A 23,202-nucleotide genomic window follows, 5' to 3' on the forward strand; every position below is an offset into this window, starting at 1 on the left:
TCTTATCCAATCAAAATCTTTTGAAACCTTTGTCCAATCATCACCAAATTTAGTCAAAACGTGTATGGGTGGATAAGTCTTGGGAATAATTTATGGAAATAATTTCTTGGATAAGTTCATTAAACAGCCATATCGCTTGAGTCACTGAAGAGTAATCGCCCTTAAATAATATAAATTACCCAAAATCGATCATGTCCGATCAATTACTTTAGAAGCCTTTTTCCAATCAACCCCAGAGAGCTATGATTAAAGTGACACTCTTATTCCAAACCAATACAGACACGTGTATAACAAACATAAATTTTGAGCGGTACACATTAATCTACTAACTAAATAATGTATTTATGGGAAATATTAATTACTGATAACAAGATTGTTACCGTGTATTTAATAGCAAAAAGCACAAAAATAATAATTGATTGGTGAATGCTTAAAGATTTACTGTGGTCAACTATAGTCTCATAAGGTAGAAATACCATGTTTTATGCTCATTTCTTTCAAATTAAACTCGGTATCCTTCATAAGAACCATTGTTTTCAACATTTATTCATCCTTTTTGGAGCATTAAAACAATATTATTAATTGTGGTAATCTTATCTGGGAGTAAGAGTGCATCTTTAAGTAACGAAATAGGCTTAATGGTATATGCTACTCAAGCTTGTGACTGTTAAGAACTTTGGAAGATTTGAGACTAGATCTACACAAGATACGAGGAACTGTGATCAAATTCTGCTATATATAACACACAACATAAGGTTGATACTCCAACAAACAAGTGTTCCATCATAAAAAAAGCATGCTTCTTAATTTACTAAATTAAATACAAACAGCCGTTAACCATACGTGTGTAAATAATGCAATACCGTATATTGCAGATGGAACTCCCAGATGACGACTGTGAAATAAGTAGATAGTGCACAAGTGACAGACAGTGTGGTTGACAAGTGTAACTACAGCCACTGTAACTGGTACATGACATTTTTATTTAGTTGAAACATATATTATTCCATGAAAAGGTTTTAATGCCTGTATATTTCAATACAAAACAATTCAGAATTTGAACGGAAGCAAAAAAGCTATACAAGTCCACTTCTTAATATATTTTAACTCATATGAAGCAATTCCAAATATCTGAATTTATCACCCTTGAGATCAAATTCGTGTTTTTTTAATGCCAAACTCTAACCATTCATTTTCTTATTTAAGAACATCAGTGGTTATAATAATATAATAAAATTATACCGTTCCTAAATGATCCTTATAACATTAGACAATAATGTTGTAGAACACATAAAAAAATTCATAACATAAGCAAATATAAAGTCATTGTCAACAACCTCCTGTATTTTGTTTACACTACATAATCAATGAAGCAGAATGTTAAAGTTTTCTGGGCATATTTGACAATGGTATCAAGCGTTCCATAACACCCATAAAAACATGAGTGAACATAAGTGATAAAATCTTATGTACACATACTTTCTATTGTTAAACAATAGTGCTGCAGAGAGTATGCCAACGATTTTTTCTAATTTATTTTTTCAGTAAAAGAGGGGCATTACTTGTAAATGAACTAAGAGGGAGAAACGGGCCTTATTTTTTCAGTAAATAAGGGGCATTACTCGAAATTTAACTATGCTAGAGAAACGGGCCTTATTTTTTCAGTAAATAAAGGGCATTACTTTAAAATAATTTAAGGGAGAGACCAGAGTGACAGGCCTTGTTATCCATGTGGGTGTTTCTGTCAACATTTGTATGGAGTTTCATTTGAATATCTTGAAAAAGAAAAAGTTGTGGCAGAGAATAAGAATTAAAGTGATACAAGTATTTAAAATTAAAACATACGCATGTATAACAAACATAAATCCTGAGTGATAAACCTTAACTACTTACTAAATAATGCATTTATGTAAAATATATTACTAATAAACATAACTGTGTATTTAATAGATGAAAACACACAAATATCAAAAATTTATAGTGATCAACTATTGTTAAACACGGTATCCTTCATAAGAACATTTCGAGGGGTGAAAGCGAAAAGGTTCTATCTGCTTCTTTATTTAATGTCAGTTAAAACCTTTTGGCATTCACCCCTCGATTTGTTTTACGATATTTGTTCATCCTTTTCGATAAATTACGTGGTACTGCTTATTTGGGAGTTAGAGTGCATTTTTAAACTTAAAGCATGGTTGTATGTATGATGTATGGTAATTGCATGCTGAAGAAATGATACCAATATCTTATGATCACTTTCCAGCAGTAACAAAAAAATATGGATAAAAAAAAAAAAATTTGGATTAAAAGCAATTCTTATAGACATTAAATCATAATATACTACGAAAAACATAACAAGTAAAAATAATTCAAAACAAGAGCTGTCACAGTATGTGACGAATGCCCCCGATTGTGACATTGACCTATGAACAAGGTCAGTACATGAAAAGTTGATCTTGCCTTTACATGTCAAATACATATGGCAAGTTATTTTAAATTGCCTCTAAACATAAAAAAATACCACCCATAGTTGACAACCGACACTGTTATGTCCTTATATATGCAGCATTCCATTGTGAATAAACACCCAAGTGTGACCTTGACCTTTGAGATAGGGACACGGGTCTGTCATGCGACACGTCGTCTTGGTATGCCGAATACATGTGGCAAGTTATTTTAAAATCTGTCCATACCATACAAGGGAAAGTTACAGCCCGGACATGACAACTTATACTCTATGTCCTTATATGCAGCACTCTGTTGTGAATAAACACCTAAGTGTGACCTTGACCTTAGAGGTAGGGACACGGGTCTTGCACGCGACACGTCATCTTGGTATGTGGAACACATGTGGCAAGTTATTTTAAAATCTGTCCATACAAGGGAAAGTTACAGCCCGGACACGACAACCTATACTCTATGTCCTTATATGGAGCACTCCATTGTGAATAATCACTAAGTGTGACCTTGACCTTTGAGGTAGGGGCACGGGTCTTGCACGCGACACGTCGTCTTGGTATGTGGAACACATGTGGCAAGTTATTTTAAAATCTGTCCATACAAGGGAAAGTTACAGCCCGGACACGACAACCTATACTCTATGTCCTATATGCAGCACTCCATTGTGAATAAAGACTAAGTGTGACCTTGACCTTTGAGGTAGGGACACGAGTCTTGCACGCGACACGTCGTCTTGGTATGTGGAACACATGTGGCAAGTTATTTTAAAATCTGTCTATACAAGGGAAAGTTACAGCCCGGACACGACAACCTATATTCTTAGTCCTATATGCAGCACTCCATTGTGAATAAAGACTAAGTGTGACCTTGACCTTTGAGGTAGGGGCACAGGTCTTGCACGCGACACGTCGTCTTGGTATGTGGAACACATGTGGCAAGTTATTTAAAAATCTGTCTATACAAGGGAAAGTTACAGTCCGGACACGAGTCATTGAGCCGGACACACGGACGGACGGTGCGATTTTAATATGCCCACCTTCGGGTCATAAAAATCTGTATCAAACTATCAAACATTCAGTTTTAACTAATTTTTAACAGAATGACGTACAGGACATAGAACAAATGCTATAAAATTCCATCTATTGTTTTATACCTTTTTTAAATTTTCATTCCTATGCTAAATAACTATGACACATAAAAGTCAACATAATCCCCATTGAGTCAAATAAGCAACATAGCCATCCAGAATTCCATTTGTTCATATCTTGTTTCCACTGTTCAAATAAGATTGTTTCATGCCTAATTTTATATTAAATTTCAGCTCGACAATGCTTTTTCCATGTTTCTGCACACATTGATGACAAAATTTAACAATATAGTTATTGATCCCAATATGATTGTACAACGTGAAAACCTACATGTAGGTAACAAAAATTATGTGTTGAAAGTTGACAAAACACTGACACAATTTAAGATCACATCAATTTCCATTCATCAATGTTCCATTTCTTGCAACTTTTTTATTTATCAATTCTTGTTGCTTTAAAACAGCCTGTGGGATTTCGTCTGAGGTTTTCGTTTCCACTACCGGAGGAAGCAGTTTATCTGTATCAGCTTGAAAGTGTTCATTTGTGAACTGCTCCTCGGAAATCTTGGCACATTTCATGAGAAGATCGTAGTTGATGGTTTCTGTGACAACAGAATCCTGTTTGTAGTCAGGGTGACTGGTTACAAAGTCTCGCATCCATCTGGCGGTGGTTTTAAGTTTACCTGGAAGAAATATGACCATACCTCATTGTAATAGGAAAACAATTAAAATGTTACACTGGAAGTGTTTATTGCACAGAAAAGGAAAGAATAATAATAATGTACAATTGTAATAAGCTAGTATTAGCAAGGTGTAAACACAACCTGTTACTGATGATTGTTAATACAGACAGGAACTAGACACGCCATAATAAGACCAAAACCAGGTTGTCAATGTGCACAATAATAAAGTTAGGGGAAATTGAATGATTTATGATATGGTATACAGATGGATAAGTGTAACTCTATATTCTCAAGATGCTTTCATATGTTGAAACAAGAGCTTTGTCATCAAAATGCCAACAGTTCCCAGCATGCTGCGGAAAAGAAATGATGGAACATATCTGTGAAAGGTAGTTGAATTAAATATCAAAGTTGTAATTGAAACAGGAGCAAACAAATATACAATATTTTTTGACAGATGACCCTTAAGTGTGACCTTGATCTCCTGACATGGGTGACCTTGACCTCCTGACATGGGTGACCTTGATCTCCTGACATGGGTAACCTTGATCTCCTGACATGGGTGACCTTGACCTCCTGACATGGGTGACCTTGATCTCCTGACATGGGTGACCTTGATCTCCTGACATGGGTGACCTTGATCTCCTGACATGGGTGACCTTGATCTCCTGACATGGGTGACCTTGATCTCCTGACATGGGTGACCTTGATCTCCTGACATGGGTGACCTTGACCTCCTGACATGGGTCTTACTACAACATACTGGTTTCTGATGTTCACTATTTGTAGCAAGTAATTTTAAAATATTCCAATGCGTGGCCATGAAACAGCCCGGACAAGCCAAAATACAAATAATTTTGACCAATGACACTTTAGTGTGACATTGAATTTTGAATTATTAAAATTGGTTTTACACATGTCATGCCAGATTATCATTGCAAACATTAGTGCCAAGTGAATATTATTAAAATTGTCCCATGTATGGCCAAGTTATAGCCCAGACACAAACCATTGACTTGTTATCCTGGCCACCAAAGACTCTCCCGCAGACATACCAAAATATAATAACGGTGTTTTTTCTTTAAATAAAGTTCAATCCTGCTGACATTATAAGATAATATTTCATTTTTTTCCACACAAGATAAGAAGTACAGGGGTATTTCATATATCCAGCTTCTGAACTTACTTCACACTGCTTTTTACATTAGTTTTTATAATGAAACATTAGTCTTAGAGTGATTCTGCTTTCTGAGCGGGGAATTGTGGGTTAGACCACCACCAGATGCGGTCTCTGCAGACTGTTACAATAGTTTAAAGGTTAAATCTAATTAACTGGAGTTAAACTAAACCCTGAAAGCTTGTGCAGATATGAGGTTAAGATTATGTCCTTAGATTCGGGCCACTATAAGGTTCAAGTACTGTTTCAGGGTACAGACAATGTCTACACAAAACTGAATTGGGACTTGGTCAGATATAAGGTTATGGTAATATCTGAGGGTACAGGGGTGTTCCACTAAACCCACCTGAGGCTCGGGCTGATATGAAGTTAAGGTACTGTTTGAGGGTACAGCTGGTGTCTATATCTATCTCCTCCATCTCCAGGTAGTGCTCTATCAGTGGAATCAGGCCCGGGAAATCATCCTGGTAATGGAACAATTATTCATGTGCATGTTCATACAGGACTGGTACATTTCTTGCAGCCTTATCTAAATAAACCTTATTTTCAACATGATGGATGGCTGGAGTTGGATAAGCCTGGAGCAAATCTGGATCCTCCCCACACATATAAGGGATATTATACAGGATGCCTTTCTGACGTCCTGTATCACATCAAGATAGGTCAGTAAACATGTTTCTGTTAGGATTGCATACGTGTTTATACACGGAACAAGATGTGATACAGGTCGTATGAAAGGTGTCATAGTATTCCTTTTATCATATGTCTCCTTTGATTATTTACATGCCTTTAGCTTAAACCAACAAAACTGAACTTAGATTTAACCATGCCACTAATGATGTCATAAATGAATCTCATTAATGATTAATACTTTTCATTAAATAGACACAAATCAGCATTTGAATACAGTGAAAATCATTTCTTCAGGAAAACGACAGTAGCGTTATACAGATTTGTCAATACCGCATCTGTATTGTCATTGTTGGATATGAAAAAGGAAATGGAAAGGCATATAATAAGAGGGGTTATCAGTCAGGAATGGTGAATTGTTTTATACAGTTATATACAAAACCATAATATATGCAATCACTGTGGGAATATGTTTAAGAATTTCTTTTTAAAACAACTCAATTCCCTTGTTTGATGAAACTGATCCTTTCAACTATTTACCTCACCTTGTGTGGTGTGAAAATTAAATAGTCGTGTTTCAAGCTCAGGCAAATAAGTAACTTTTCAACCACTGCAAACAAATAACTCAAATTTCATTGCTTAACACATGAGCAATTGAGTGCCACCATTACTTGGTAAGCTAATGTACTAATTCATTCAATGTTTACGTTTGTGAGAATTACTGGTGTGTTCTTATAAAGGTAGTTTAAATGGTTGATGGGCCAGCGCCGATTGTTAATCAAAGTTTAAGATAATACCGCACCTTTCCATGTATGATATCATTGATTGTCATCTCTGTGTATTGGTCCTGGAGCCGACACTGGCGCCCATCACAACATTGTATAATACACTCCTCAGCTTCAGGGGGAGAGCAATCTGTAATGTGTAAATACAGATTTATTTCCCTTTGCTCTCACCACACTGCATAACTCATTTCTCAGTTTCTGTGCCCTCACAATACTATATAACTCACTCCTTCATGAGGAGAGCAATCTGTTATGTATGAATACAGAGTTATGTCCCTGTGCCCTAACAGTATATTTCTTTAACAATGTAAATCAATTAATCACCACAGATCATTTATTCATGCTTATCAATGATCATTGGTTAAAATGAGGTGGAAGGTCAAGAATAGCAGCTTGTGTGAATGCCTGCTGAAGATTTTTATTCTCCTTTGGTCAGCAATATAACATAACATAACATAACTTTTACAGAATTGACTTATGACTTGGCTTTTATTTTGAACTTAACCTGTTAAAATGTCCTTCCGGAAGTAGAACTTCTGTTCTAGAACAGCGTCTCGTTTGAATGCGCGCTGGAGGTTTTCATCCACCTTTGTCAGCGGGATAATGAACTTGAGACCGAATGTGAGGATTACCCGTGTCATTAACACCTGCGGACATCAGAACATTCAAATGAATTATACAAAGATCAAATATTTGTGATTTTAAAAACATATCACCAAACAATAATTTAGATACAAAGTAAAATATAAAAAATAAAATTAAATACCTGTATGTATATGATTAGTAAAATGCATGTTGCAAGTTTTTCACATCAGCTTTGCAATTTATTAAGGTTGTATTTTCAGAAAATTTTACATCAAGTTGAATGAGTACAATAGTTCCAGTTTTATGTGCCGTTCTCTAGGGTTATGCGAAAAGCATTGCTCATCATAGCAGTGTGCATCATTCCATTGTGCCAAAACTTGTTATCATTAAACACAGTTTAAATACTATCAAATGTTCTAGAATAAATACTAGAATGCACAAAAAACAGTTTGCATGTGATAAAAGCAATTAAGCACTTTATTCAAACACTTGTGTATGTATGTTCTATATTATGTCCACACAAGTGCTGTTTTTGTACTATATTGTACAATTATTATTGTAACTTGTACATAGTAGACTGAATATAGGTTCTAGTTTTTTATTGGCTCTGAAAATATATCATTTAAGATTGTGTATTACACTGAACATTCCACTAGATATCCTCATAATAATACAATGAAAAGTACAGGAACAAGCCCAGAAGTCAAAAATTCAAAGTTAAACCCTGCATCGAGGCAGAAGGCAAGGGCCCAAAGCAGGCAACAAAATCTTACATTGAAACAAGACAATATTGGCAATCAAACCCTCGCCCTCTGCCTTTATAATACGAAGTTTGTATTCTTCTTTTTTTCTTAATGATTCTTGGAACTTTTTTACATTCACCATTACTCATTGTAAGTTATTACTCATAATTATTTATTGCTCACTGCACTTCGTTACACACATCTATACCTTTAAAAATTAAATTGAACATGATATAAAAAAATTCAAGATTTGATTTTTTTATTTATTATTCAGTATCAAATATGAACAAAAACTGTACAAAAAAACCCATTAACATCCCAACCAGTAATAAGTCTCACCAGGAATGTTGTATACGCAGCATTTTCAAAATCTGTAAGCTGCACTTCCATTGGTCGAAACTCCACCCTCCAACCAATGTTACTCTTTGGAGGAGGAGGTTTGAATCGCATTGTCTGCCAGTTGGTCGATTGAATATTCTGAAAATAGAAATAAATAAAACAAGCCATTAGTACCATTCTATTATAACAATCAGTACAGGCTGATTTTATAGAAAAATGTTGCTATCTGGTGCATATTTTCTGGTATATTGAGGTCAGATAAAATAGCCAGTTTTTACTCGTAGTCTAGACTTTGATTAATCATTTATCATAATATTGTGTCTGTACGGTCTCTCTCTTAGGTGTCTGCTTTTTGTAAATTCTGATAATACGTATTAAAGATATTGCGAAATTAGCTAGAGGTGAAAAGTACATATCTGTGAAAATTGGCAATAAGCAGTCATTTGTTTATATACCTATATATATATTATACACCTCTTGTGACTTGTAATTGGGGTTGAAATGATGTCAAAGTGTTTGCCTTATATTTATCTGGTTGAAAATTTTACCCTGCTGTAGTGTGCTTGGGGACACTCATAAAGTTAAGGACAAAATCTATACAATAACTGTTATTAAAACGCAGTTTATGCCAAAAATGGGATTAACAATGGAAATATACAAATTTAAACCCTATGATCATTATTGAATTGAGAGGCCCTGGTGATAAACAGTACTGGGGCTGATTTTTCAAAACTTCTTAAGCCTAACAGACTTAATTAGTTTATTTTGTTCTGCAAACTCTCTTACTTTAACCAGATTTTGACACATAAAACTGAGTTTTTCATGATTATCAGACAGATAACTTCAATTAAAACACTTTCAAAAAAGTAAATATTTCACAAATTATAGAAGAACAAAAATAGTAAGCTTAGCTTAATTGTGTTATAACAGACTTACGGGTGAGTTGTTTTGAGGAATCAGCCCCTGGTCATTGACAAAGTGCAATAGGGGATCTAACCACAGACTCTCTGATCCAGAGTTGGACTTGCTAACCACTCAGCCTACACAACTGATGTTGACAATTATGCATGGTTTATCTTTTTTCCAATAACATACACCAACCTCAAAATGGTCTGTATCCTCTTCATCGTTCTGGTGGATTTTCTCGCTGAACAGTGATATGGGGTCTCGTATAAACAGGTGGGCTACGTGGCGGGACACCAGGTCATCTATGCCTGCAAGGGAGGGGGTGGGTTGAATAAATGATATAAATACATGTATAACAAATGAATGTCTTTTTGACCTTTCAACATTTGATGCCAAGGTAATCCACATTTTTCATCATATCAAAACAGCAGCATAACAACAGCATACATGCCATATTCCCTGGTGGGAGAACCCCCCCCCCCCCCCCCCCCCCTATAATATAGCCAACTGTTACATGTACAAACTTAGTGCAGAAAAGTTGAAACATCTCTATAGCTTCCGAAAATAGATTAAATTGCTGAAAAGCGTTACTAAGATTACAATACTGCAAATTAAATATCACACTTAAGGTTTCTTGTGTATTTCCATCCTCCGTAGAATTACCAATATATCCACATTGTTACAATACCTGATTATTACCAGTATTGATTAGGTAGAATCGCGAGATCTATTTTGGAGTTATTTTTCGTGCTATAACAATTTTTTGTCTAGTTTTCATCAATGCCATGATGTTATAAAACCCCCTGTATAAATCTAGAGGAAAATTGCTTTGTTCAGTGTAAGATCTTGATATATTTCAAGTGAGCACCAAAATTTATTTTTCATGAGTGGCATAGCCACTAGCGTTATATTTACTTTTGGTGTTCCTGCGATGAAATATATTGCTATTTTACACTGACAAAACCTTTATTTTTATTTATTATATGCTTAGAATTGGAATTAAAAGTCATGTAGTAACATTGATATTCCCATATAATGAAAACTGACTAGCAGCCTACCTGCATCAATGAGTTGCTGGTAAATATCCCGGTCATATACAAGGTCAATATCGCTGTAAATATCACAGCTGAGGTAACTGTCAATGGAGTCATAGCGTGATTTGTTGATCACAAACTTCTCCTTTTCCAATGGCTGAAATCATAACTTCTATTTATTTAAAGAGGCATTTTTATTTTCTGTTGTTCATGCAAAAACACATTTGTATGGTTTTGGCTTTTAACTGAATGATTTTAAAATTATTCTAACTGAAATATGATGGAAAGTAAAAATCTCCAAATGCATCAATGTGTAACCGTTAATTCAACTGTTTACATAAAGGGTGAGAGAGGTCTAGAGGTTTAAGTGTCCGCCTCTCACCCAAGAGGTTGTGAGTTCGAGTCCAACCAGAGAGAGAGTGGTCTAGTGGTTAAGGAGTCAGCCTCTCACCCGAGAGGTTGAGGGTTCCTGCCCCAGCAGGGTCAGAATTCCATCAAACTTGGTATATTATTACTATTTTTATAATTGATCATCAAAAATGCAGAGATTGTGAGATGTTCAGTTATATATATTTCGGTTCAATCCCCAGTAGGGTAAAAGTGGTCTAGTGTAATAGGGTTGGGCCTCTAGGTCAAGAGGCTGTGGGTTCCTTTGCCACTATGATAACTTTCTTATGACCTCTTAACACAGAAAACAGTACTGGTCTCAACCCAGGAAACAAACTCTAATGTGATTCGATGAGCTTTTGCCTTTTGTCCTAATCAAGCAACAAGAAATGAGTATAAACTCACCTTAAGTCCCCTTTCTTCCTCTGTTCTGTCATCAACTGATTGTGAGATGACAGTCCATCGTGTGTCCAGGTCAGACACAAACCCTCGGTATATTGGGGACGCTGCTGTTAATGCAAGCTGTAAAGAAGAAAAGTGTTAGACCTATTTTATTTGTGTTTTTTTCACCTTAGTCTGCAGTTACCTATATATGGGGTATTTAAATGACAAAGTGACCTACGCCTGTTTAAATAAAACATCTGAAGCTATTTTCTTACTGAAGTATTTCACTGGTCATTCAACAAAATAACTTGACTAACGCTTGTAATTATTAACAACAAGAGGCCCATGAGGGCCTATGTTCTACTGGAATGGCTCTTTTGGGCATTATCCAAATGACAAGCTAATAACTGTAGTATAAGCATATCAGTAACATAGCCTTGGTTCAGTTCAACGAAATACAAGCATACCAGTATGGGACAGAGAGGTGTGAGCTGATCATACAGAGTGCGAGCCTCCTCAATGTTACAGGCCTGGAACGTCACCTGGAGACAGCTGCAACCCATTCCTGCAATATATAAGGTGGGTTTAAATCATAAAAAAGAGACTGAAATAGCCCCTGAATGACTCCTATTCCATTCACCAAAAACAAAATTGCCAAATTAAAGTATATGAGGCCTGTAAAATCCAAAGTCATTCAACCCATGTATATATATATTATATATATGGTCTGGTTTGGCTCATTTAAACCCCATTCTTAATAATAAAGCATGTTTGAGGGTTGAGCCCTTCTTGACCCCACTCACACTCATAGAATCCCATACAGTTCCCGTATTTGTGGCCAGGTATTGCCCTTTTATGACCCTTACAACACTCACCAAAGCCTGTGCAGTGTTACTGTAAATTTGGTTTTGCCCTTTTATGACCCCCCCATCTCACTAGCCAAAGCCCATACAGTCTATATAATATGCAGTCTGGTCCATTTATGACTCCTACCAAACTCACCAAAGCTTATACAGTCTATGTATATAAATGTGGTCTGATCTGACCCTTTTATGACCCATACCACACTCACCAAAGCCCATATTAATGTACAGTATATGTATATGGTTGTGGTCTGGCCCCTTTATGACACCCATCTCACCCACCAAAGCCCGAACAGTCCATGTATGTGTGGTCTGGTCCCATTATGATAACTACCACACTCACCGAAGCCATTACAGTCCATGTATATGTGATCAGGTTTGGCCCCTTCATGACCCATTTCTCACTTACCAAAGCCCATACAGTCCATGTAAATGTGGTCAGGTTTGGCCCCTTTCTGGCTTTCCCCTTTGTCCCCATACTGAGTTAGGTCCTCCAGGAAAGGGCTCGGGGTGTTGGTGTCCTTAAAGACTAAAATAAAAAAAATGTTATAAAGATAAGGCATAAGTCATACAAATTATGTTGTATCCTTATGAATGTATGTGAATTAAGGACAACCATTCCAACATTATCTAGCTGTATTGGCTCACTTGCTCTACCATTCGAACATTATCTGGCTGTATTGACTCCCCTGCTCTACCATTAAAACATTATCTAGCTATATTGGCCCCCCTGCCCTACCATTAAAACATTATCTAGCTGTATTGGCCCCCCTGCTCTACCATAAAAACATTATCTAGCTGTATTGGCTCCCCTGCTCCACCATTCAAACATTAACTAGCTGTATTGGCTCCCCTGCTCCACCATTCAAACATTATCTAACTGTATTGGCTCCCCTGCTCTACCATTCAAACATTATCTAGCTGTATTGGCTCCCCTGCTCCACCATTCAAACATTATCTAGCTGTATTGGCTTCCCTGCTCCACCATTCAAACATTATCTAGCTGTATTGGCTCCCCTTCTCTACCACTCAAACATTATCTAGCTGTATTGGCTCCCTCGCTCTTCCATTCAAACATTATCTAGCTGTATTGGCTCCCTCGCTCTTCCATTCAAACATTATCTAGCTGTATTGGCTCCCCTGCTCCACCATTCAAACATTATCTAACTGTATTAGCTCCTCTGCTCCACCATTCAAACATTATCTAGCTGTATTAGCTCCCCTGCTCTACCATTCAAACATAATCTAGCTGTGTTGGCTCCCCTGCTCTACCATTCAAACATAATCTAGCTGTGTTGGCTCCCCTGCTCCACCATTTAAACATAATCTAGCTGCGTTAGCTCCCCTGCTCCACCATTAAAACATTATCTTGCTGCATTAGCTCCCCTGCTCCACCATTCAAACATTATCAAGCTGTATTGGCTCACTTGCTCTTCCATTCAAACATTATCTAGCTGTATTGGCTCCCCTGCTCCACCATTCAAACATTATCTAGCTGTATTGGCTCCCCTGCTCCACCATTCAAACATTATCTAGCTGTATTGGCTCCCCTGCTCCACCATTAAAACATTATCTAGCTGTATTGGCTCCCCTGCTCCACCATTAAAACATTATCTAGCTGTATTGGCTCCCCTGCTCCACCATTCAAACATTATCTAGCTGTATTGGCTCCCCTGCTCCACCATTAAAACATTATCTAGCTGTATTGGCTCCCCTGCTCCACCATTCAAACATTATCTAGCTGTATTGGCTCCCCTGCTCCACCATTCAAACATTATCTAGCTGTATTGGCTCCCCTGCTCCACCATTCAAACATTATCTAGCTGTATTGGCTCCCCTGCTCCACCGTTCAAACATTATCTAGCTGTATTGACTCCCCTGCTCCACCATTCAAACACTATCTAGCTGTATTGGCTCCCCTGCTCCACCATTCAAACATTATCTAGCTGTATTATCTCCCCTGCTCCACCATTCAAACATTATCTAGCTGTTTTGGCTCCCCTGCTCCACCATTCAAACATAATCTAGCTGTATTATCTCCCCTGCTCCACCATTCCAACATTTTCTAGCTGTTTTGGCTCCCCTGCTCTACCATTCCCTGCTCTACCATTCAAACATATTACCAATACTTGTAATTACAGAGCATCAGCATGAAACACATATACAAATGTAAAATATCTTATTTGGCAAGCAAAGTACTTCTATTACATGATCCCAAACATATTAGGGACAACATATATAACCTTCTGCTTTTTAAAGAGACTAGACATCAGATGATTAACTTGGAAGAAAAAAAGAAAATCGCCAAAAACTCACATAAAGTTGACATCGTTGTGTACAACGCATTGAATCTTACTTACATAATTTGTCGCTTATGACATATATGCATCTTTCGCAGTTTTTGCACATTTTTCCAAATTAAAATTTTCTGGGGTTGTCTACCACATCCAGTTAGTTTAAAAATAGCGTCTGTACATTTATCTGTACTCATAAACAAATATTATTTAAACTGAGAAATCATTATGCCCTATTTTTAAACGAGGAAACACAGATGAGACAGCAACATGGTTGTTGTATTTATTATTTTAATGTAAAATGACTTACTATCGGCCTCTTACTACCTTGCATTGAAAATTCTATGTTTGATTTGAGGACATACTGTATTTGCTGATTTTCGGACTATCTGGTGACAGTAGTCCCTTTAAATTTACAGATATTTCCCTTTGAATATACATTGTCATAACTATGTGATTTTTTAAACCACAGCATCTTAATATTCATCAGTAGTTCTAGTTGTCCATGGTGATTTCATATTATGGACAAATTCAAAATAAGAAAAATGAAATTATCCTGCTTCAGTTTTACTTAAATTGCTTTCAGTAGAACAGAAATGTAAAATTATTATATAATCGGCTGTAATTTGAGATCAATTTGTAGTGTAGGAATAGACAATGAAGCCAGATACATTGAAATAGTTTCTATAACAAATAAGACAATATCGGCAGACAATGGGAAATGTTCTAATATTGTTTACTGATTTACAGATTATTACTCTGTATTATTACTTCTATTTTGTCATTTTATGCAACATTACATGAAACACTGGTATAAATTTACAAACTATGAATACCACTTTCTCAAATAATATGAGATTATAAACAAGCAGTAACATGCCTGAGTTTGATGTCTTATAAATCCATGAAAATCCAAGGATTGGCAAGATTGTTGTGTAAAACAGAAGATATCAAAGTATGCCAGCGAAAGCAAATAACGTGTTTAAACAATCTTTTAAATATTTATAATCACAAGATCCAATATTTTCAGTGACTTACTACACAAAATAAATATTTGCATTTTAATGCTGCCTACAGATACACGGGACTAGGGTTGTGCACATTAAAAAAGTACATATGCAAAATTGTCACTGATCTGTATAACAATGAGATAATGATTGTATTGTATATATGTGTAATTTTGTTATTATTTTTACATCAAGCCCTCAAGCATAGGGACATTTTGAAGAAAATATTCTTAAAGGCAGGGTTTAACATTTACTTAAGTAAGGGAGTTGGAATCTCCAAAACGTAATGAGCCCAATACCCCTTGAATCTTAAGCCAGGCAGTCCGTCAGCCTCTCAGTGTTAATCCACGTAGTTGGAGATAATTGCAATGAATGCTATGTGGAATTTATATGGAAAAGTATTATAAGCAGTTTCTCGAAACTTCATGTTCACAATTAAAACTTTATAATTAGTTTTCATTTAAATGGAAATAGCTTTAAAAAGTTGTTTTCCCTCATCTGAGGCTGAATCTTATGATAAAACCCCTTGGGCGAGAAACCGGCACCTAAACAATTACCTAAACTTCTTAAATTTTTTTGATGATTTGTTAATATAATAAAAATAATGAGAAGTTTGGGGACATTCTACGGGAATATCTGATAGCATTCTACAGTGTACAAATGTCTTACTGGGCACGTTTATGGCTACCTTTTCACCTCGCCTTTCTCGGATATTTCTTGTTAACGTTCTGAAATATAAATGAGAGCAAATGTTATATTAAGCAGTAAATAGATGGGGGGGGGGGGGACATTGGGGACAAAGATGGCAATGCCTTAAACTCCACAGCTAGTGAATCACATCAAAATCAGGCAAACTTAGCCTTTAAGATGATACTTTAATATTGTACAAGAAAAGCTTGAAATACCTCACCCAAACACTTCGAAACACCGTAAGTCCCTAATATAACAGAATTAAGACAGGTTCATTATTTTTGTTTTTGAATAATTTGGATATTATTGACATTCTTAAGAGTTTTTGAACTTACTGGGGGGGGGGGGGGGGGGGGGTAAAAAGAAAATTATCTTTATGATAATCATGATAAACTTATTCATAATTTCTTTTAAGTAAAATCACCATTAAGTAAGCAATTTGGCTTAAAAAATAAGCTGGTTAAGTTAGTGACCATTATAAGAACTTTCAAGAAAACTCAATATTCAAATATTTGGTATGACTCAAAATAACCAACTTTACCTACATATCTATTTAAGACATATAATGCATTATTACCCTGAGCAACAACACTGAATGATGTCACTAACTTTAAACACCTACTATGAGAAAGGACATGAACTTTTGTAAAAGATAATTTTAATAACATTACATCAAATCTTGTACCTTTTGTGCTTTTCAATAAAAGGTTAATTTAGTTAATCTCTTATTTCATAATAGCCAAATTCTTGTTATTAACAAAGGAATTGTTATGATATAAGATTGAATGCAATATAAGGCAACTGAAGCTTTTGAAGATTTTAGCTTCAAGTCCCTTGTTCACAATAATATTATGTCCATAACATGAAATAAAGAATCTCTGAAAAATGATAATCAGAATTCGACCTACACAAGAATCAACAGAGTCAGGGATGACCTTGAACTCTACCTTCAAGTATCAACAAGCCGTACCTGAATCGGGGGATGACCTTGAACTCTACCTTCAAGAATAACCAAGCCGTACCTGAATTGGGGATGACCTTGAACTCTACCTTCAAGTATCAACAAGCTGTACCTGAATCGGGGATGACCTTGAACTCTACCTACAAGTATCAACAAGCCGTACCTGAATCGGGGATGACCTTGAACTCTACCTTCAAGTATCAACAAGCTGTACCTTAATCGGGGATGACCTTGAACTCTACCTTCAAGTATCAACAAGCCATACCTGAATCGGGGATGACCTTGAACTCTACCTTCAAGTATCAACAAGCCGTACCTGAATTGGGGATGACCTTGAACTCTACCTTCAAGTATCAACAAGCCGTACCTGAATTGGGGATGACCTTGAACTCTACCTACAAGTATCAACAAGCCTTGCCTGAATCAGGGATGACCTTGAACTCTACCTTCAAGTATCAACAAGCCGTACCTGAATCAGGGATGACCTTGAACTCTACCTTCAAGTATCAACATGCCGTACCTGAATTGGGGATGACCATGAACTCTACCTTCAAGTATCAACAAGCCGTACCTGAATCGGGGATGACCTTGAACTCTACCTTTAAGTATCAACAAGCTGTACCTGAATCGGGGATGACCTTGAACTCTACCTACAAGTATCAACAAGCCTTGCCTGAATCGGGGATGACCTTGAACTCTACCTTCAAGTATCAAAAGACGTACCTGAATCAGGGATGACCTTGAACTCTACCTTCAAGTATCAACAAGCCGTACCTGAATCGGGGATGACCTTGAAAGATGACCTCATCAGAAAAGAACAGTGACCTTGAGGCGCCGGCATCTGGTGTAGGCGTGGTTTGTGGTTTGGTGAAGTCCCCACTACCAAGCCTGAAACACAGTCATCAACCATTTGGTATTTCATGTCTTCTTCTTACACAGTCATCAACCATTTGGTATTTCATGTCTTCTTCTAACACAGTCATCAACCATTTGGTATTTCATGTCTTCTTCTAACACAGTCCTCAACCATTTGGTATTTCATGTCTTCTTCTAACAACAATTGCCAATTTTTCTTGTGACATTTAGAAAATTTATCACCAAATACAATACACTGAGCCAGACAAATGTATAATTTTAAATCTTAAATGACTGAAAATATATTTTTCTATTTCTACTTGTAATTAAATATGCATGCACATGAATCCTCGATGGGGAAACTAAATACATTGTAATCCACAATGCTAGCAGAATAGTATTAGATTAAAAGAGCTGGGGGTATTTAATTTAGATTTCAGTCTCAATTTTAGTTGTAAATTGAAATGATCTTAATGCCATAGTTTCATTATTTTGCTACATATTTTGTGTGAATTGAGCTAACAGATTGTTCTGAACTTTGTTATAAAAATTAACGTTGTTAGCGTCATTGTTGTTAACTTTCAAATATTTATTGCACTTGAAGTTTAATGGACACACTTGTGATCTGCAGTATTTCGAACACAATTATAGATAACTAATTCACCTTTACTTCATTTTTTAGACATCACAAGTTTTGCCCAGTTTTTGTACCAACATGTTCAAAGTGTTTCTCCTCTGAAATAGTCATACGCGCAAGCAAGCCCTTACAGGCCGAACACAGTGTTCCAAATCCGAAATAGAATCAAAAAATTATGCATTGATCGAAGATCAAGATACTATAGGTTAAATATCATACCAGCTCTACTGACGCACTAGCGAGCTGCTCCCAACATAGAAAATTCTACGAGCAAAATGTGAAAATCTCAAGAGGTAATTGGTGAAATATTTTCATCGGAGTCTGCGAGTTCAAAAAATCCGTTCAATGCTTGCAAGAGCCAACAAGGTCCGTACAGACCCCTTGTAATTTTGCAAAATTTTTACTGAAACCACTTGTACAGAGCTCATAGTGTGGATGTGACCATGGCATATGCTATATTTTACAGCTGCTGAACTTTAGAATATAACAACAGCTGTCAGTAAGAGATTAAAGCTATGAAAATAGAGGATGTAGTTATATCTGATAGAGCAGTTTTGTCATGTTGAAAATTTTCAGACATTTGTTACACATAATGTATCCGCAGACCTTTATAACGGTAAATCAAAATTTACCATCAGCAGATTGACATATATATCATTTTCAACATTTGACGAATAAATGCACACACAGGCACAGCTTGCTGAAAGAAGCGCTGTGATGAGTATTCATAATATGTTGTGCTGTTAATATAGTGCAATCAAGCTGCGATTTAGTGTCATTGTGCAATTAAAATCATAGAAATTGCAACTATTAAACATCGACAAAATAAAAGATGCAATTTAAAAAGCAGAATACGCAAATAGTTTCAAAATGAATGAATACTAAATCAAAATAAATACTTAATGTATATATCTGTGTTTACATTTTGGCTACTGCCGGGAATCAAGATGCTATAGGTTAAAAATAGAATCTGGGTCATCGGATTCGGACAGGTTTATATCTTAGAAATTAACCTGGAAAATACATGGATTGTATGGAGAATTGAATTCTCATTTGGCGTATAAGATATCAAACCAAAATAATTTAAATGAAAGTATAATGTTTCATTTGATTTGATTATCAGGTTTAGATGATTGCAATTCATTAAGTTTCTACCGGTATGTTTAAAATAGTTTTAAATTAACTCTTACTTGGCATTATTAATTAAGATTGTTAGTATGTATTTACACTACATAAATGGTTATGCGACTGTATCCCATCAAACCATTTATTTGTGTGAGTACATACTTACACAACCTTTAACCATAACTAAATGCATATCATACACTTTTACAATAACAATCAAAGCACTTAAAGCATTGACAGGCTTTGTAACGTTCTGCTATGATCTGTGATCAACAGCAACAGTCATGTTACATGCCAAATGGAACAGAAATTGTGTGAAGATTCCTCAGTTTGTCTCACTAATTTCAGCCCGTATACTTTTTTTGTCACATTTTTATGAACTGATATAAATCAGTTCATTTAATCCACAAGTGACATTATAAGGTTATAAGTAGGGATGCAAACGAATGGCAAAATTGATATTCGAATATTCGGTAATTCTTTCGATCGAATATTTGATTACCAGAATACATATTTTGGAAGTTGTAGTCAACTATTATTATTATTAGCTAAAGTGATAGCCGGGGCATTTTAATCCTACTTTGTCGTAGCCGTACTGGCGAACCGTGATTTCCCCAAATTATCCTCTGAAATTCCCCATTTTCAGAAAGAAAAAAAAGAAAACCATTTTGAACAAGCAAAAAACAAAATCGAATGATTTCAATTCCACTGCCTTCATATTTGTAAACAATGTGAACTTTTAATGGATTTATGCGCCAATGGATTGAGTGTCTTGCCGTAGGACGAACAGCCTCGTTCTGGGATTGACCTTTACTAAATATAACTATGGAAAAACCAAACCAACTTGGTAACTAGTAAAATAATAAAACGAAAATATATGTGGATTTTGACTCTTCTAGTGTACATCAATAGTTTACAGAAACTAATTGAAATTGCTGATGTCACTTGTATAAAAGCCAGTTCTTGTCATATTTCGGGGACTTTTTCTAGTACCCGAAGATATGTCCCTAAATGACATATGACGCGTGTTTTGTGTATTGTCAGCACATTCACACCTCCGGCATTAAGTGCCACTCATTGTAAAAACAAGACAAACAAACTTTATACACAACAACAGAGTTGTAGGCAAAATATTTATTATTCTGTTTATTAAAAAACAAAAATATCGAATATTTGAATACCGATTTTGACATTTAAATACCAAACGTTTGATCGAATATTTGAATATTCGTTTGCATCCCTAGTTATAAGCAATAATAAGATACATTTATACATAAAGGGAACAAATAGTAATATGTTGTTGATTCGATCAATTTTTGCGCCAGGATCCTGTCACTGTAGAAAGAGAACATAAAGTTTGTTCACATGTCCAATGCAGTAAATTTTTCTACAAAATGCCTAAATGCTTTATCTGTGGCAGTGCATTGTTTATGAAACCAATCTAATTAAGTTCCAGATCAGGATTTGTATGCAATTGAATATTATAAATTCTTTTGTAATTATTTGGGTATCCACATATTAAATGCATATTTTCGAGTGACTGATATGCCATGGTTTTGATTTATTTGTCTGTATCAGCATAGATATCTAAAAGCAGGAATTCATGGGTATGCTATTACTATCTTAAGATGTTTATGTGGTTATTATTATCTACATTATATGCAAAAACAGTTCTCTAACCTAAAATTATTCAAGTATGTTGGACCATTGAATAAAATCTAAATGCAAAAAATCAAGTAGTAGATGACATATTAAACAATTTGTGCTTGCAAGCAAAACCTTAATCAGAATTTCTATGCATTAATTATTTGCATTATATGCATTATCAATTTATTTGACTTAATTGATTAGATAGATTGAATAGTTTGGAATACATGTCTTAAATTAAGTTTCAATGCAATACATATGTACATTTGCTGAGATATTAATTAAAATGTGGTAACATCGAAAAAACCTTTACCATAATTTTTAAGTAAAATAATAAAGGTCCATAATTAGCATTTTATGCAAAATAGAGTTATCAAACTTGGTTTTTTAAGTATGTTGAATAGTTGAGTCCCGTTGTATTAAGTCTCAATGCAATACATCAAGCAGCTGCTGAGATATATAACCAATGTGTGCTTTCATGCAAACCCTAAACCAGAATAAATCTTAGTCTAAAAATAAAGGGCAATTATTTTAATTACATGCAAGATAGAGTTATCTACCTTGATTCATTAGGTAGGTTGAATAGTTGGGAACATAAGTCTAAAGTTTCAATGCAATAAATGATGTACAGTCAAACCTGTATTAAGTGGCCACCTTTGGGAAAAGGTAGAAGTGGCTGCTTACTACAGGTGGCCACTTAGTCCAGGTTGGACTTTTCTGACACTTTGGCTTTGTTCAAACAGAGGTCGATTATTAATCTTAACCACCACCTCACCCAACAACCAGTATCATTAAAGAAGGTTGAATGCAAATGTAGAAAATAAAGTTCTTCTTGCACTATGGCTGTTTTCTAATAACTTACATGTAATACACTTGACACGTTCTTTTACAGTCAAACACTTTGATTTATTTTATTGTCAGCCATAACCAATTTAAAAAGAATATCACAAACAATGCAATGTAAGATGTTTGTAGAAGTATAAAGCCGAGCACTTTGAAAATCAATATGGAAATGAATGCACATCGTAACTCGTATCACACCATCAAGTGACAGTGCAAACTGAAAATTCATAATTATCATATCCGGCGTTCTTTGTCGGCATTTGACAATTATCTTAGTAATTATTAAAATATCTTCAATAAGTGTGTCTATTCTGATCGAAACGTTCGCGGACTTGTTATAAACATGATCTCTCGATAAGTAAACACGCATGGTAATCGTGTGATGTTATAGGCATTTTCATTGGATGACGGAAATATCCGAGGCTGTCGTTCTTTTCCGTCAACTTCAGTATCAATTAAAGCTGTGTATTGGCAAACATTACTTGCGGAAGTGTCAGTGACAAGGGATTAGTGGCCCCTAATTAGTGTTTTTATGGCTTCACGGGGACAAATATTAGTGGCCGCGGCCGCGTTAGACAGTTGGCCGCTTAATGCACATACTTTATATAGTAAAAACGTATGGGGGGAATTTTGAGTGGCCCGATAAGGCAGGTGACCCTTTAAAGCAGGTGACCGTTCAACCAGGTTTGACTGTATTGCAAAACATTAACCAGAATTTTACTTGGTTATTTAAGTATGTTGGATGGTTGAGTACCGTTATATATAAAGTCTCAATGCAAAACATCAAGTGATTGCTGAGAATTATTAACCTATGTGTGCTACATGCAAAACATTATTATAATAACCAGAAGGCCCAATAATTTGTATTACTGTGAAACTGCGTTCCCTCGAACAAGCGGTCGCTCGAGAACCGGCGTTCCCTCGAGGTTGGAGCTTGGTCCCGAACTTTTTTCCTTCTATTTTCATATAAAATATACCCACGCTGCCTCGAAACCTAATTATGTCGAGCAGTCGAGCAATATCCTCGGTCCCAAGTACACAAATCGCGTCCAAAACCTTATGGCTCCCTCGAGGTCAAAATTT

The 23,202-nt window shown here is 35.7% G+C and overlaps 1 protein-coding gene across 1 annotated transcript in view; it reads right to left on the reverse strand.

Annotated features, from left to right (window-relative positions):
- Positions 1-530: 530 nt before the first annotated feature.
- LOC128205820 (glutamate--cysteine ligase catalytic subunit-like) overlaps positions 531-23,202 on the reverse strand; it is a 32,185-nt gene continuing 9,513 nt past the window's right edge. The window contains exons 5-16 of the mRNA XM_052907812.1: positions 17,787-17,900; positions 16,031-16,089; positions 12,470-12,589; positions 11,665-11,762; positions 11,219-11,335; positions 10,451-10,583; positions 9,588-9,700; positions 8,487-8,624; positions 7,325-7,466; positions 6,837-6,949; positions 5,751-5,868; positions 531-4,227 (exon numbers count right to left, since the gene is read on the reverse strand). Coding sequence (XP_052763772.1) covers positions 3,938-4,227; positions 5,751-5,868; positions 6,837-6,949; positions 7,325-7,466; positions 8,487-8,624; positions 9,588-9,700; positions 10,451-10,583; positions 11,219-11,335; positions 11,665-11,762; positions 12,470-12,589; positions 16,031-16,089; positions 17,787-17,900 — 1,555 coding nt within the window. The 3' untranslated portion in view covers positions 531-3,937. The remainder of the gene's footprint in view (positions 4,228-5,750; positions 5,869-6,836; positions 6,950-7,324; positions 7,467-8,486; positions 8,625-9,587; positions 9,701-10,450; positions 10,584-11,218; positions 11,336-11,664; positions 11,763-12,469; positions 12,590-16,030; positions 16,090-17,786; positions 17,901-23,202) is intronic.

Source organism: Mya arenaria, chromosome 10 (assembly GCF_026914265.1).
Source record: "Mya arenaria isolate MELC-2E11 chromosome 10, ASM2691426v1".
In the NCBI taxonomy this organism is placed as follows: domain Eukaryota; kingdom Metazoa; phylum Mollusca; class Bivalvia; order Myida; family Myidae; genus Mya; species Mya arenaria.